The 14,647-nt window shown below is 43.2% G+C and overlaps 1 protein-coding gene across 1 annotated transcript in view; it reads left to right on the top strand.

Moving 5' to 3' along the window:
- Nucleotides 1–14,396, top strand: part of TRIM44 (tripartite motif containing 44) — a 120,669-nt gene extending 106,273 nt beyond the window's left edge. Inside the window, exon 5 of the mRNA XM_058663176.1 lies at nucleotides 13,674–14,396. Within this exon, the coding sequence (XP_058519159.1) occupies nucleotides 13,674–13,701 (28 nt within the window). The 3' untranslated portion in view covers nucleotides 13,702–14,396. The remainder of the gene's footprint in view (nucleotides 1–13,673) is intronic.
- The last annotated feature ends 251 nt before the right edge of the window (nucleotides 14,397–14,647 follow it).

Below are 14,647 nucleotides of genomic sequence, written 5' to 3'. Positions count from 1 at the left end.
ACTCCCATAACTCTTAGATTTGGCCTCTTAATAGTGTCTTTCAATTCTTGAATACTTTTTTTGGCCTGATCCAGCTCTGCTTCCAGCTTTTGGTTTGCTTCCCCCTGGTGACAGGAAATACCTTCCAATTCTGAGATTCTTTCTTCTGCTTGCTTCATTCTATTTTGGAGACTCTCCACTGTACTCTTAATTTGCTCTACTGTGTTCTTAATTTCTGATATACCAGCCTTGATTTGCTTTATTGCTTCCTTAAATTCTTTGAACTCTTGCCTGAGCTTCTCATTGTTGATCAGAATCTTTAAAATGAGTCTTATGGATTCTGTGTGCCCCATTTTCTCGATGTCTTCCTCAGTTAACTCTGAGATTGGCATATGGTTTTGCTCCCTTGCAGGAGAGTTTTCAGCAATATTCATTGTACCTTTGTCTCTTCTTTTGCTCTTGATCATTGTACTTCTGGTTAGCAGAGTCTTCTCCTTGGGTTAGGTTTCTAAGCTGTGTCACCCACAGGTCTACAATGCGATTTTACTTATTGCGTTTGGTACACAACTTTTCTTGCAGCCACTTGTGCCACAACCTGCAGCAAGTTCCAGGTCTGGGTTCTTATGTTAGATTTCCACCGTGGTCTCCACAGCCCCAGCTCTTGGCTCACCACTCTCCACCTCCTGTGATACCGTGCTGAGGCTGCACTGTTGTCTCTGCAACCTTTCTCCCACTTCCGGTTGGAGCAGGTCCCAGGATTAGAGAGACACCAGGTGTCCTATATAATTAGGTTGTTGGTGGTGCTGATCTTGTCGGAACCTGTTGGACTTTAGGTCTGGGTGCCACACGGACCTATTTTGACCCGTACGATGACCCAGTCAGTATTATTTTCCTGCGGGACCAGTGCAATCTCGGACCTCAGCAAGTTCTCGCGAGATCAGCACATGCGCAGTTCACTATTGTCCCCTGCAGTCCCAAAGCTATTGCCACAGTGCCCAAAATGGCGCCTGCCGTACAACCACTAAGGTTCTTGATTTGCTGGCCATCAGATCCGAGGGCTACCCAGACCTGCCCTAAGTGGAATCCGTAGAATGCACGTCGTTGCAGTTCACCCAGACAGAAATGAGCTCACTCCCAGCTCAGCACATGTTCAGTCCTCTCCCTTGCCCTTTCCTCCTTACGCAAAATGGTGCCCAATTCAGCTCTAGGGGGCTGACTGGACTGTGAAATCCACTGTGTTCTTGCACTGCCCGTCTGAGATCTGCTGCTGTGTCTCTGCTCCTGGTCAAATCAAACGGACCAGCAGAACGGACAGTTCTTTGGGTTCACCTCCCAAGCTCCCAGTGAAAGTCCCTTCCCACCTGGTTGCTGGTGGAGTTCCGGCTGCTGTGGAGTTCAGATCGCCGTGCTGGGATATCAGTCTCTGCAACACCACACGGTTGTGTCCGCTGCTTTCCTGTGTCTGTCAGTCTCCAGGTACCCCTCTGCTGTTGTTTTGTCCTCTCCTATTTCCTGAAATATGTCCTCTCTGCTTCATCCTGGTTAAATGTTTTTCCGTCTGTATAAACGTGTCCTTACCCTATTCCGCCATCTTGATTCTTTAGAGACCCTGTTCTACTCTCCTCTTTATTCTGGCAGAATATTATAGAGACTCAGTCACTGTGAAAGAAGAGAAGTAAGTGACTGTAGACTGGTATTCATGTAAGAACAGCTGAATTTGGTCAAGTGCTCATTACTTATTAGGTAGTGTGGTAAATACTTTTAAGCACATTATCAATCCTAAGAAATAGATCCTGGTATTTTCTCTTTCCTGAATTGACCCGGTTACCTCAGAGTATTTTCCACCATCTAAAATTAAATATTCGTTTATTTATTGTCTTCTCATGAAAAATTAAGCTCTATAGCACCAAGGACCTTGCCAGCCTTATTCATTGCTATAATGTCAGCGCGTATTAATTACAGTGCCTGATATGTTGATGGTACTCAATATTTGTTCATTGGAAAGGCAGATGCTTTAGTGACTCTGCATTCCACAGATAAGCAAACTGAGGCATAGACACATTAAATAATTTTGCAAGAGTCATGTAGTTGAGAGTTTAAAGGCTTAGTTGGGAATTGCGTTCTTACTCCAAAGTAGACTGTCCTATTATACAACTTCCTTTAGGGGTTCTCTTGGTAAACAAAGCTTAGTCTTCTGAGGGGAAAGGTCATCTTTTGGGGGGAGGGTTGTTCTTTCTGCCTTGAAGGTCTTCCTTCTCCACCTTTTACCCCACCTTTTACTTCTGGGCAAGGCAGGTTGGGAGGCTGCCATGCTGGGTGATGGGAAGTAGAACTCACCTCCGTGGAGCCTCAGTGGTGAGGACTGCCATGGACAGTGTGGCTAGGCTGAAGTGCACCGAGGCCCTGGGGGCCACAGTGGCAGAGTAGAGATCTGTGAGAACACAGGCTTCACTAGCTCCCTGAAGACTAAGTGCAGTCATCTTCACTATTTTTTCTACAACCTAACTAAAATCACTAGACCTTGATGACTCTTGCTTCAGAACAAAAGCATTGAGATTGAACCTAAAATCTGACCCAGACAGACACTGTCCTGGGTCCAGAGGAATGTTTGCTATTGGCAGGCCCTTTTTTTGTTTTTTGCATAAGCATTTGATGAAGCCCACGGGAACCAAGGTCATGCTGTGAGAAAAATCACCACTTTGCAACTAAGTTACAACAGGAAAATCATTGGTTGGATGCACTTGTAAAAACTGGATGTGGGGGGGTGGGGATTAGCTGCAATTTAAAAAAAAAGTATTAGGATCCTCCTAGCAGGGAAATGTTTTGCATGTTTTGTAAAAAGATATATTTATTTATTTCGATTACAGACAGATCTTCTAGATGCTTTTTCATTCCCCAAATGGCTAAATAGCTAGCGCTGGGCCAGACTGAATCCAGGACCCAGGAGCTTCCTCAGCACTTACGTGTAGGGGCTCAAGGCTCTGGGCCAGCCTCTGCTACTTTTACAGGTGCATTAGCAGGGAGCTGGATCAGCAATGGAGCAGCCAGAACTCGAAACAATGCCTGTATGGAATGTTGGTAGGTGGTAACTCTAGATACTACACCACAACACCACCTCCAGGAAGGAAATTTTCTAAGTAATTGATGCCCTCACTAGAACTGTAGTCAACCAAGGCTTTGGAAAATCTTTAGTGACAGCAGAGGTAGTAATCTGGATGTTTAAACACAGCCCGGCTGAGTACACAAGTCCACTCATGTGCTGCCACTTTCACTCACTACTGAGTCTCCCACTCAAGGCTAAAAACAAGGGCCAGACCGCAGTTATAGTTCAGCCTTGCCCAGCTGTAAGAAAGTAAGATGCTATTCATTTGTCTGCAACATCATTTCAGTGGGAACTTTAAAGAGCATCTCATCCAAGGTCATCCTGCTGATATTTACTGGAATAGGAACTTGAAGCTTACTTAGGCTGTTTCTGCTGTTGATCACAACTACACGAACTAACCCAGGTCTTCCACTTACTTTCATCTGAGCAAAAGAGGAGAACAGTGATTAAGCACCCCTTCACCTCCAATTTGACCCAGATGACTGGCTCCTGTCCATGTCTCTCCTTTGATAGACCGTTAGGGTGAGAGATATATGCCTAAAGTTGTGGAATCTAGTTCTGGCTTGAAGACAAATCACAGCTGGATTCCAGAGGGTTGGAAGTTGCCAGATGTGCAGCTGTTTTATAGAGAAACCAGGTGAGGATATTTCCTCATGGAAATGAATTGACTCGCCAGATTTCTTTGGAAAGAGCTGGACATGAGCTTACTCCACTTTGTCCTCAATCACAACATTGTCCTCTCTCCTTAGTGAGCAAGGTTTGGTTGTTTGGAAGAGTGATCATTGTTCATAATATAGCTAGTGTCCTAGTTGTTACATGCTATATGATTTGGTCATTGCAGTGACAATTAGAAATGAAATGGAAGCTAGATTCACCTGTAGAAATGTGCTGCACACAAGATATCTTCAAGACTAGCAAATGGGTCACAGTTTGCCTGGGAAGGCTCTGGAATGGTAATACTTTATTAGGTTGTTTGATTATTTAATGTATCATTAGTACTGAAGACATTAACAGGTACTGGACATACAGCAATGAACAGAATAATTAAACACCCCTGCCTTCTCAAAATAATGCTAGAGTGGTACTATAGTCAGATGTAACCATGCGGGGTAGAGTGGCTACCAAAGCTTGCTTGGTCAGGGACTGTCTCTAAGAAGTAACATTGAAGCTGGGACCCTAATGTTAAGGAGTCAGTTACTCCAGCATATAGGGGAAAGAGCTATTGAGACAACAGAAAATGTAAAAGTCTTATGGTAGGAACAGGTTCTGCTTATTTGAAGGAAGAAATGCATTGTGGTAAGCAAGTAGCATCAGTCAAGTTGGAGAGGTAAGCAGGAGTCAAAGTACGTAGGGATTTGTGGACCATGAGCTTTATTCTGAGTGTTATAGAAAGCCATCGAAGAGGTTTTAGAGGGGACAATGATGAGTGAAAAGGTGCTCTTCTAAATTCAGTTGGAAAATGGATAATGGTGTGTTAACAGTAGAAACAGGAAGGCCAATCAGTAGTTGAAAAGATAGGGTAGGGGCCTGGCACAGTGGCCTAGTAGCTTAAGTCCTCACCTTGCACACGTTGGGATCCCATAGCGGCGCCGGTTCTAATCCTGGCAGCCCCACTTCCCATCCAGCTCCCTGCTTGTGGCCTGGGAAAGCAAGGACAGCCCAAGGCCTTGGGACCCTGCACCTGTGTGGGAGACCTGGAAGAACTCCTGGCTTCAGATCAACTCAGCTCTGGCTATTGTGGTCACTTGGGGGAGTGAATCATTGGACAGAAGATATTCCTCTCTGTCTCTCCTCCTTTCTATATGTATCTGACTTTGCAATAAAAGTAAATAAATCTTTTTAGATAGGGTAATAGTAGAGAGGAGAAATGGACAGACAAGGGAAGTATTGTGCAGGGTGAATCACCGGTACTTTCTGTTGAAGTCAGTGAGTTAGGGAAGTGGTACTCCTAAGGTTTTGGGTCTAAGTGTGGCACATAGAAAGCATTTTGTACGTGGTAGTGCTTAATGTGTCAGTGTCATTGTTTACAAATGGCCTGTTATCAAAATACCAAGAGAAAAGTTTTGAGAAAAAGTCCATTCAGGTGCTAGAATTGTGCCTACAGTGCACTGCTGACAACACTAGCATCTCTCTGTTGTGTGAATAGGTAACAATCTTAGAGGCAATCGGAGCTGCAAGCTCAGTAATGCATGCAGGAGCCATAAAATGATTTTCAGTCCCCCTCACCTGGTCATCGTCATGCTGAGTGACTTGTAGCTTTGATTTCTGTAACTAATATTACTAATTAACTTTAAAAAATGCATTGAGTACTTATTTTGTGAACAAGCACCCTGCCAAGCTCTGTGTATCTGTCATATGTATAATCATTAATGCACAACAAGTATTCTATATACATGAATCTCATTAAATTCTTTCTCCGTAGCTCTCTCTGGTAGCACTAAATTGTCCTCTAAATCTGAGTAAAAACATGGAATTAAAAGCTCATAGCTAGTAAGTCATAGAACTATGGCTCAAGCCCAGATGTCTAACTGCTAAATCCACCTTTGTAGCCCTCTGCCACATGACAGGTAGCCATAGGTCTTCTACGTGTTGCTATGCTTCCAGACCCCAGCTTTCTACAGTGTCTGTACCGCAGCTCAGGGGCGTCATGGATAATGATGCCATCTCTGATTTCTTTCCACCCAAAGCTACTAATACCTGCTCATTATCTGTATCTTTTTCTGCCCCACCTGCCACACTCACACTCCTGCTTTTCATGCAGATTAGAAATCAGTTTTAGTAGTATTTATTGATCCTTTCTCCTTCTGCCCTTTGATAATGTGAAAGAAACAACAGCTGAGGCAATAGAAAATTTCAAGTTGCAGCATTTTATTAAATCTTCAGTTTAAGAATTTTGTGGAAGAAAATTGCTAAAGAGATTAGGCTTTCATTATTCACATGCTAAGAAAAGATGAGGAAACTCAGTTGGGTTTCCTGAAGATGCTAGAATCAAGGAAGCTAAAACCTCAGGTTGTTATTTGCTTATAACGTCTCCACCTGCCTTGATTTGCCTGGGCCATAATAAAGGCAGAGAAAAGGGAAAACTTAGTCCCTCCATGGAGTTTTCCTCCTGAATTTCCACAGAAAGCCATGTGATATGAAATTAAGTGCATCAAATGTCTTTTAAAATAAAGCTCTTTGGAAAAATATGTGATTCTAGGGGCAGGTTAGGAGATGTACAAGTTAAACCTGGAACATTCTGTGGTGCTTGTGCAAGCTGGACAACTGAAGCAGCAGAAGAAGTAGTAGTAGATTATATCCTAAGTAGAGATTAAATATACCTCAGTTGATACTTATGTAAATAAGTAAATGAAGAGAGAAATTCCACGCTCACAAGCATTTCATGCATGTCATAAATTATTGTTTTAAGTGGGAACTGTTTAATTGTGACTTTTGCCACAGGGCATTGTGCAAAGGGGGAAGGAGTAACGTTGCCATGGGAAAATCCTGGCTGAACTACCCCCACCAGTCAACCTCAGTAGTGCTAAACAGTATTGAACTTGAGCCTGTGGTATTATGTAATGGCATTTTAGCTCTGGAGTTTTCTATCCAAAACCCCAAAACCAAGACCTGTTGAGGAGAGAAACATTAGGTAAACTCCACATGAGGAGCATTCTACAAAATATCTCACTAAAACAAAAGCCATAGGCAAGACTAGCCTAAAGAGGCATAATGATTAAATGTGGTTTTCTGAATGAAATCTGGTACAGGAAAAAAGACATTAGGAATGAAGGAAATTTGAATAAAATACAGACTTTAGTTATCATTAATGTATCAGTATTCACTCATTGTAACAAGTATGCCAAAGTAATCTGTTAGTAGTGGAGGAAACTAGATAATGGGAGCCTTTTTTACTGTCTTTTCCATTTTTTGGCACATCTAAAGCTGTTCTGAAAGTTTAAAGTCTTAAAGCATACATACCTTTTGACCCTTCTGGGAATTTTTCTTTGAAAATAATTAAGGGTGATTGATCCAGAATGATTTGTATCAGAGACATGTTGGTAATAGGAAAAAGGTAATTTAAAATGTCCAATATTAGATATGTTAAATCCATACATTTCAATCATGAATCATAATCTTGTAGAAATGTATGTCTTCAAAGAAAGATATTTATGATTGATAGTTCAGTGGGAAAAGCAAATTATGAGCAAGACTGAACTGTGAGCCAATTTTAGGAAATACAGATATGCATTTTTATACAAGTATAGAAAAAATATGGTCAGATATGTTTTAATGTGTTAGTGGTGATTATCCCTGGTGGATAACACCGTGAAACTTTTTTTTAAATAGAAACTAGTATTATTTGTTACAGAAAGTAAATGACAGCAAAGGAGAAAAGATCCATTTAATAAAAAAAAAAACTAGGAATTACTACATTCTAAATCTCATTGTAGCAAAGGACTGAGTCCTGAAGAAGGGAGTTTTGAGAGCAGACCAGCCGTTAGCAGGCCAACAAGACTGCTCTTACATCTCTAGGCAGGGCCCTGCCTAGGCACGTCACCACCCTCACCCATACAGGACCTGTGGAAGTGGAAAATCAGCTGCAAAGGACGTGAAAGTCAAATTAGGCACTGTAACAGAGTGCCAATGTGAGTCTGCGCTGCAGACCCACATCTCAGAGCCCTCTACAGAAGCAGAGCCAGCTGTGAGGACTAAGACAAATGGGGGGTCAATATTTCCTTCTCCTCCTTTTCCTCCTAAAGTAATCTATAGGAGTATACACATGAACCTTCAGTCTAAAGATAGAGGGGATAGCGATAGGGAGACCATAGGAAGCAGAAATAAAATACTATACATGAGAGTAAATCAACTCAGCAAATGTGTCATGGTTGGAAGAGTTTGGTTCTTCTCTTGTTTGGGGTTTCCCTAAGTACCACTTCTAAAACAAGGTATTATAATTTCTCAGTTGAGGCAGTTTAGTCTCAGTGTCGCAAGGCCAAGACCTGACTCTAACCTAATCATGTTCTCTTAGTTAACCTATGATAAACTGTGACCATTTTATTCTAGTTTGTGTTTGTGCCTTTCTAGTTCTATAGGCAGCTGCTAAATCTATGTTTTTGTCCCTTATAGCACAGTGACCCTGTGACTTGCAATAGAGTCTGGGACAAAACAGCAGCCTTGCTGTACCTCGTGGAGGAATGCCACTGGATCTGGGCATCTGCTGCATCCCTTCATCAGGGCTGAGCACTGAGTTCATGGGAAGAGAATCAGATGATAATGCTCCTTTTCCACAACATTTTTCAATGTTGACAGAGAGAAGGATCTGCTAGTTCCCTCCCCAAATGCCCTCAGCAGCTGGGCTGACACAGGATGAAGCCAGGGTCTTACAAGTGGGTGACAGGGACCCAGTGCTTGGGCTGTCATATGCTATCTGTGGGTGCACATTTTAACAGGAAATTGGATCAGAAGCAGAGGTGGACTAAATCCCAGGCACTCCACCGTGGAATGTGGGCGTCCCAAGTGTGGCTTAACTGGCTGCACTGTAGCACCTACTCTTCCAGAAACATTTTGAAGATCTCACCTGTGTATTGGCACCAGACACCCACTTCCCAAAATACCGAAAGCTTAAGACTGGTCAGTTAGCTTTGTATATAAAGTCTGTGTGGTGTAATTTTTAGAGAATACCAAATCTTTTTGAATCTTGCCTTCCTCCCTTGTGAATACCGCTGAATTTCTGTATGCTCCTGAGTTTAATAATCCTGTTACAGCAGTAATCAATAAATCTTCAAGAACTCATCAGACATGAATGATACCAAATCATGCAAGTTACAGTGTAAGCTCAGGGAAACGGAGCAATTACAAAAAGTACCTGCCACCTCATTTATTAACTTTCTGTTATGCCCCTACAGCTCTGGGGATAGAAGCTGAATAGTTGAACCAACTCTGCATACAGACTAATAAATGATCAGGCAGTGGAGCCCTTTTCCATCTTAATCACTTTATCAGCAGGTGTTTAGGGGCTGAGTGTGATGGGAGCCTGTATTCTGCATCTTGAATTCCACAGGCGCCAGAGCAAGTTAAAAAGAATTCCTCATCACTCATTGTGCATACTCACAGGAGACACAGCATTCTGGTGACTGATATGCCCTGAACTCTTCCTGTCACCTCAGGCTCTATCCCAATCAGGGAGGTATTACATTTCATACCACCCCTCGCCAGAATTTAGCAATTTAGTTCATTCAGCTCGATTTTTGGTTTATATTGCCTAAAAGAATGTATAAAAATATATGAATCTTGCCTGTTTTTAATTAACTTTTGATATTGTATATCCAGTTTAAAGGATGATTGCTGATATATTTTGTAGTTTAAATGAGCTTCTATATATGCTTTTGTTTTAACACTGGCACTACAGGTTTAGATTAACTTTATAAGGCATAATTTAATTTGCAAAGCCAATTTCTGTGGTGGATCTGCAGCCAAATCAGACTTGCTTACTGTCAGACCAAATCTCATTTCACCTTGTTTTTGAAGATTTTTTTTTTAAATTGGGAAATCAGATATACAAAGAGGAGGAGAAACAGAGAGGAAGATCTTCCCTCCATTGATTCACTCCCCAAGTGGCCGCAACAGCCGGAACTGAGCCAATCCAAAGCCAGGAGCCCGGAGCCTCTTCCAGGTCTCCCATGCAGGGTGCAGGGTCCCAAGGCTTTGGGCCGTCCTCAACTGCTTTCCCAGGGCACAAGCAGAGAGCTGGATGAGAAGCAGGGCAGCTGGGATTAGAACCGGCACCCATATGGGATCCCGGAGCATGCAAGGTGAGGACTTTACCATGCTGGGCCCTCATTTCACTTCTTAAACATCTCAAACATATTAAGTGTGTATATATAAGTATACCTTATGACAGTGACATCTCACTTCTGGATTTAAATTATTAGATATGTGGCTAGAGGATAGAGCATACAACCTTGCAAAGAGTTTATTGCCTGCAGAAAATATGGGACAATATCCTCTACCACTCATCCTACTCTCCCAGCAACTCCTTGTAAAAATGAAATGCTCTAAAGCTGCTGTGAGGTGAGTGATGTGTCTCTACTCTGAGGCAGGATAAATATTTCCAAAGTGGGAGTGGCTGAGGGGAGAACCTCTAGGTCACAGCTTGTACTTGGGAAAAGGTCATTTTTAAGACGGAGTGTAAATAGAAGTTGAAAATCTGGACATGTATTTCCTTAAGATTTCCTGTGCCAAAAATTTTCCCTGGAAAGTCTTGTTGTGTTTTGAGATCATCACTTTAGGTACCTTCAGACTAGATGAGTCAGTAACTGAGCTGAGGCCAGCTACCTCAGTTTCCTTCAGTAGTTATCCTCACCGGGTTTGCCAGAAGATAGGTTTTCTAGAGGCCGGTCACACAGAGTCAGGGAACCGGCTCTTTCTATCCAGTACCTGTGCAGCTGGAATTCACAGCTGAAACTCCTCAGACAAGCAGAACTAGATACTGTTGCTCTCCAGTTTTTGAAGGAATTGGAACATGCTTGTGCTGAAAGGTGGTGTTCAGGATGGCAGTCCTGGAGACATTAAGGGAAAGTTAGAAGACATGTTTTTGTTTTAAATTTTTACTTTATTTGAAAGGCAGGGATACTGGGAATAAGAAAGAGAGACTGAGATCTTTTTCCCTCTCCAAATGGCCAAAACAGCCAGGGCTGAACCAGACTGAAGCCGGAAGTCTAGCTTGCCCTCTGAGTCTCCCATACCTGTAACAGAGGCCCAGGTACTGGAGCCATCTCTTGCTTTCCCACAGGCAGTAACAGGGACCTGGATTGAAAGTGGAGCAGCTGGTACTCAAAGCAGCGCTCACAGGAGATGCTAGCCTCGCAGGTGGCAGTTTGACCCACTGTGCAATGATGCCAGCCTCAGGGAAGTGGGTCTTTGTCTAGTATAATAAGGGAGGAGACCAACATAATTATAAATTGTGTTGTACAGAATGTGTGAGGTTTCATAATAACCCCATAAGACAGATAGTAGTACCATTAGGACACAAATTCAGAAAGGCTTTGAAACTCACCCAAGTATTTAGAACTATTTCAATCTAGTAACCTCAGAATCATTGTCTGATGTTGCCTCTGTTGCTGATAAGAGCCTGCTGTGGAATAGGGCTGTCTGGGGCTGTCTGCCTGGACCTTTATTTCGTTATTAGAACTTGAGTGACCTCTGAATCCCACTCCAATTACAAATCTAAGCGTAAGGTAGAAGTTTGAGAAGAAGCCAGGTGGCTGAGGTGGGGCAGGGCTGTGCTGCTTCACTGGGCAAAGTGGAGACTTCCAGGCTGTCGGGAGGGAGTGTCTCCTACCAGTTGTGCAGGTTAGCCCTTGAGGTAACCCTGAGTGCAGTGAATAAAGCTGTTAGAGATGCACTCAGACTCTATTCCGAAAGATGGTTATTCTGAAAAGAAGATCTTCAAAGGTACTGCTTGTCCGCTCTCCTTGCTGCCCTGTGTTTCACTGCTTGGCTGTGGAGTCCACTAGAGTGACCGTTGACCCTGCCTTAATCGCTGTTGTACTTAGCATCACTCCTAACAGAGTGGTCAGTACGCACTGAGCATGCCAAGCCTGATGAGATCAATAAATGGCACAGTCCTAAGGGTTTTCGTGTAAATCTGGGAAATAAGTTGTATCTTTTGAGTCCCCAAACATGTCTCTCTTCAGGTAGTGAGAAGAGAATTCTCAGTCTGGACTTGCATTCTTTTTCTTATACTGCTCTCCAATTCTTACAGCACGGAACCTGAAAGGCAGAAAAGAATGTTTGTGGCAAAAATTTGATTACTCTCAATAGGGGAGGGGCCAGTGACCTCTTTGAATATATGATAAAAAATCATGACCTCTCAGACAAACGCACGCACAGACAGAACTCTTTGTGCTTTCCGTTGGTTACGAACCCTTCAAGTGCGAATCGCAAGAATGCCGAGAAGTTCTCTGCAACTTAGGGAAAGGGCACAGGCCCAGGCCGCATGTTTGACGTAAAACTGACAGGAGAACAGTAAGAGCTTTGCTTTGGATCTAATACCAAAGGCAGAGGAAATACGACACTGGTTCCAGCCCTGCCTACATTCTAGGGAGACGTTTGCATAAAAGATCCTTTGTTCTCTCTGGATGGAAGCCACCTAATTCTATTTTAATGACAGTCCACTGTCTACCTTGTTCTAATATGCCCCCTTCATCCTGTGATTGAGCAGAAACAAGCAAAAGGAGTGGAGACAGGGCAAAAGTGTGAATGACAGATTGCTAGCTGGTCCTCGCGGCTCCTGGAGTCTGTTTAACTTCACCTGCAGGCCCTTTGTAACTTGAATAATTCCTCCCTTAGTGAAACTACGAGAAGTCCATTTACGTAGCATGTTTTCCTTCAACATTTTTTTTAAAAAGATGCAAAATAACAGATTTTATATCAAGGTACAGATAATAACTGTCGGATGAGGAGTTTCTAGGTCCCAGCAGGAAGCTGCTGCCCTCTGGGCCATTTCCTTAGCATCAGGCATCCACTGTAGACTGTGTCCAGTCAAAACTGAAGCTGGAGTTCTAAGGACACAGACTGAATACACAGACTGTGTAATTCTCAAATGTTACATCTCTCAGAGGTTCATTCCCTACATCTATAAAATCCTGTTTCCTGGGATCACGTTCGGCTCCTATTCTTATTTCCAGGACAGTGAGCTCGAGAAGTGGAAGAGAAGAAACCAGTCAGGTGGACACATTTGCCCTTCTGAGGGTCATCCTGGCCGCCTGTCTTTGTCTGCCTCTGCCTTCTCTTTGCCCTCATCCCTGTATCTGCCGTACCGTACTTGCTCCCAGGACCAAGCCAGAGATCACCCTCGGAGCAACAGAAGTGCTCAGAGCTGTGCCTGGCAGGTGTACCACTCACTAAAGCTGAAATACTCCAATCACCAGTCAGAACAGTAACAACTGATCATTCCTTTCTGCTTGTCTGGCCTTCTCACCCTCTTTTCCTATTTTTTTTTTTCACTCGATTTTTAAGTGCTATATATATACAGTAGTTAATAAAATAATATTTGTACTCTTATGTACTGTAGCAAACAAATTATAAGCATTATGAAAGAAGTAAGAGAATAGCAAGGGAGTCCTGCTGAACGTAGACCAGCTTCTTGAGGAGGCGGTATTTAACCCACTGGCTGGCTGAATGGACTGGAAGTTTGAGAAGTGCCACTGGCGGGATAAATGATAGCCTCTCCTTGTTCTACACTAGATATGCTAACCTTCAGAGAAGGTTAAAGCCTCATGGTTTTTACCAGCAAGTTTTTTTTTTTAAACATTGTGATCTTCACCTGACCCTTTGAATAAATATTCATATAGCATGCATTGCACATTTTACATGTATTCTCTAGTAACCTGAAAAAACAAAGTTTTGTCATTTTTCTCACTATAGTTAGATTAAAAATAAAAAAACGTAGAGAAGTCCTCGGTCCCTGGCCACACTGGCTCAGGCGTGGTCACTGGGGCTTGGATCCAGGGGTGTCTCACAGCAAGGCCTGGGGTGCCCTCCCCTGGACTGGATGCCTTCCTTTGTGTGATGTCTTGACTCACGTGACTCTGCTTTTCTTTTGTAGTGGTGCCAGTGAAGAAGAGGATACATGAAGGCTTGCCCTTCCCAGAGGAAACCCATCCCCGCCCCGTGTGCATGTGACAGAGTGTGTAACGGCTTCTGATTTCTGTGAAAGCTGCCCAGCAATGTACTGCTCACCACTTCTGTCCCCGGATCCACAGCAGGCATGTTGCTCTTGGAGGGATGTCAGCTTTGTGCTTGTCAACTGTGTGCTTCTCATTCTCATTGTGGTCACTCAAGCAAGAGCCCCTTTGATCAGTTGGGAGCAATGAACAGGGTCCGTCGGTGCTTTGAAATGACTTGGGAAAGCCTGCCCCTGCAGTGTCGTATAGCCAAATAACTTTATTAGGCAGGATTTGAAATAATCATGAACTGAGAATTGTTCCCTACCTGCTAACAAAAACCCTCCGTGTTGTTCGCAGTGAAGCATGCGGAGGGCGGAGGAGGATGCGGTGCCTCCTAGAGAGAATCTCTGCAAATGCAGGTCTGTGTTTGGAAAAATCTGGTACCAGGAATGCTGACAGATGGCTTGAATGATAGGGTTGGAGAAAGAGTTAAACATTAGAAAGATACTGATATTTTTAGTACATGGGGTTATCCAGGACTTCAGATTCATAATTCAGTGCTTTGGAAATGAAAAAATGATTGAAGAGGTGGAAGGGAAATGACCTTGTGGGGAGTAGGAGGGAGAAGACCAAAGAAATCTGATTAAAGGTTGAAATCAGTATATCTGAATTCAAATTGCTTGAACTTCGAAAATAGTCACTGACGGATCTCTCAGAACTCAAATTACTTGGGTGAAGTCTACGGGTTTTATTGGTTTGGTCCAGGAAAGGCTTTCCTGGTGGGAATTTTTCATTTTTTTTTTTAATTCCCTTTCTCATGCCCACACCCCCACCTCCACTCCCCGCTCAGTTTAGCCTGATGTGGCTCACATAGCAGTGTGGGGAGCGTTGTCACAGCCAGACAGCTGAGTTC

Source organism: Ochotona princeps, chromosome 4, assembly GCF_030435755.1.
Source record: "Ochotona princeps isolate mOchPri1 chromosome 4, mOchPri1.hap1, whole genome shotgun sequence".
NCBI classification, from domain to species: domain Eukaryota; kingdom Metazoa; phylum Chordata; class Mammalia; order Lagomorpha; family Ochotonidae; genus Ochotona; species Ochotona princeps.
The sequence above is the reverse complement of the archived record's forward strand: the minus strand, read 5'-3'. Positions and strand labels throughout refer to the sequence as shown.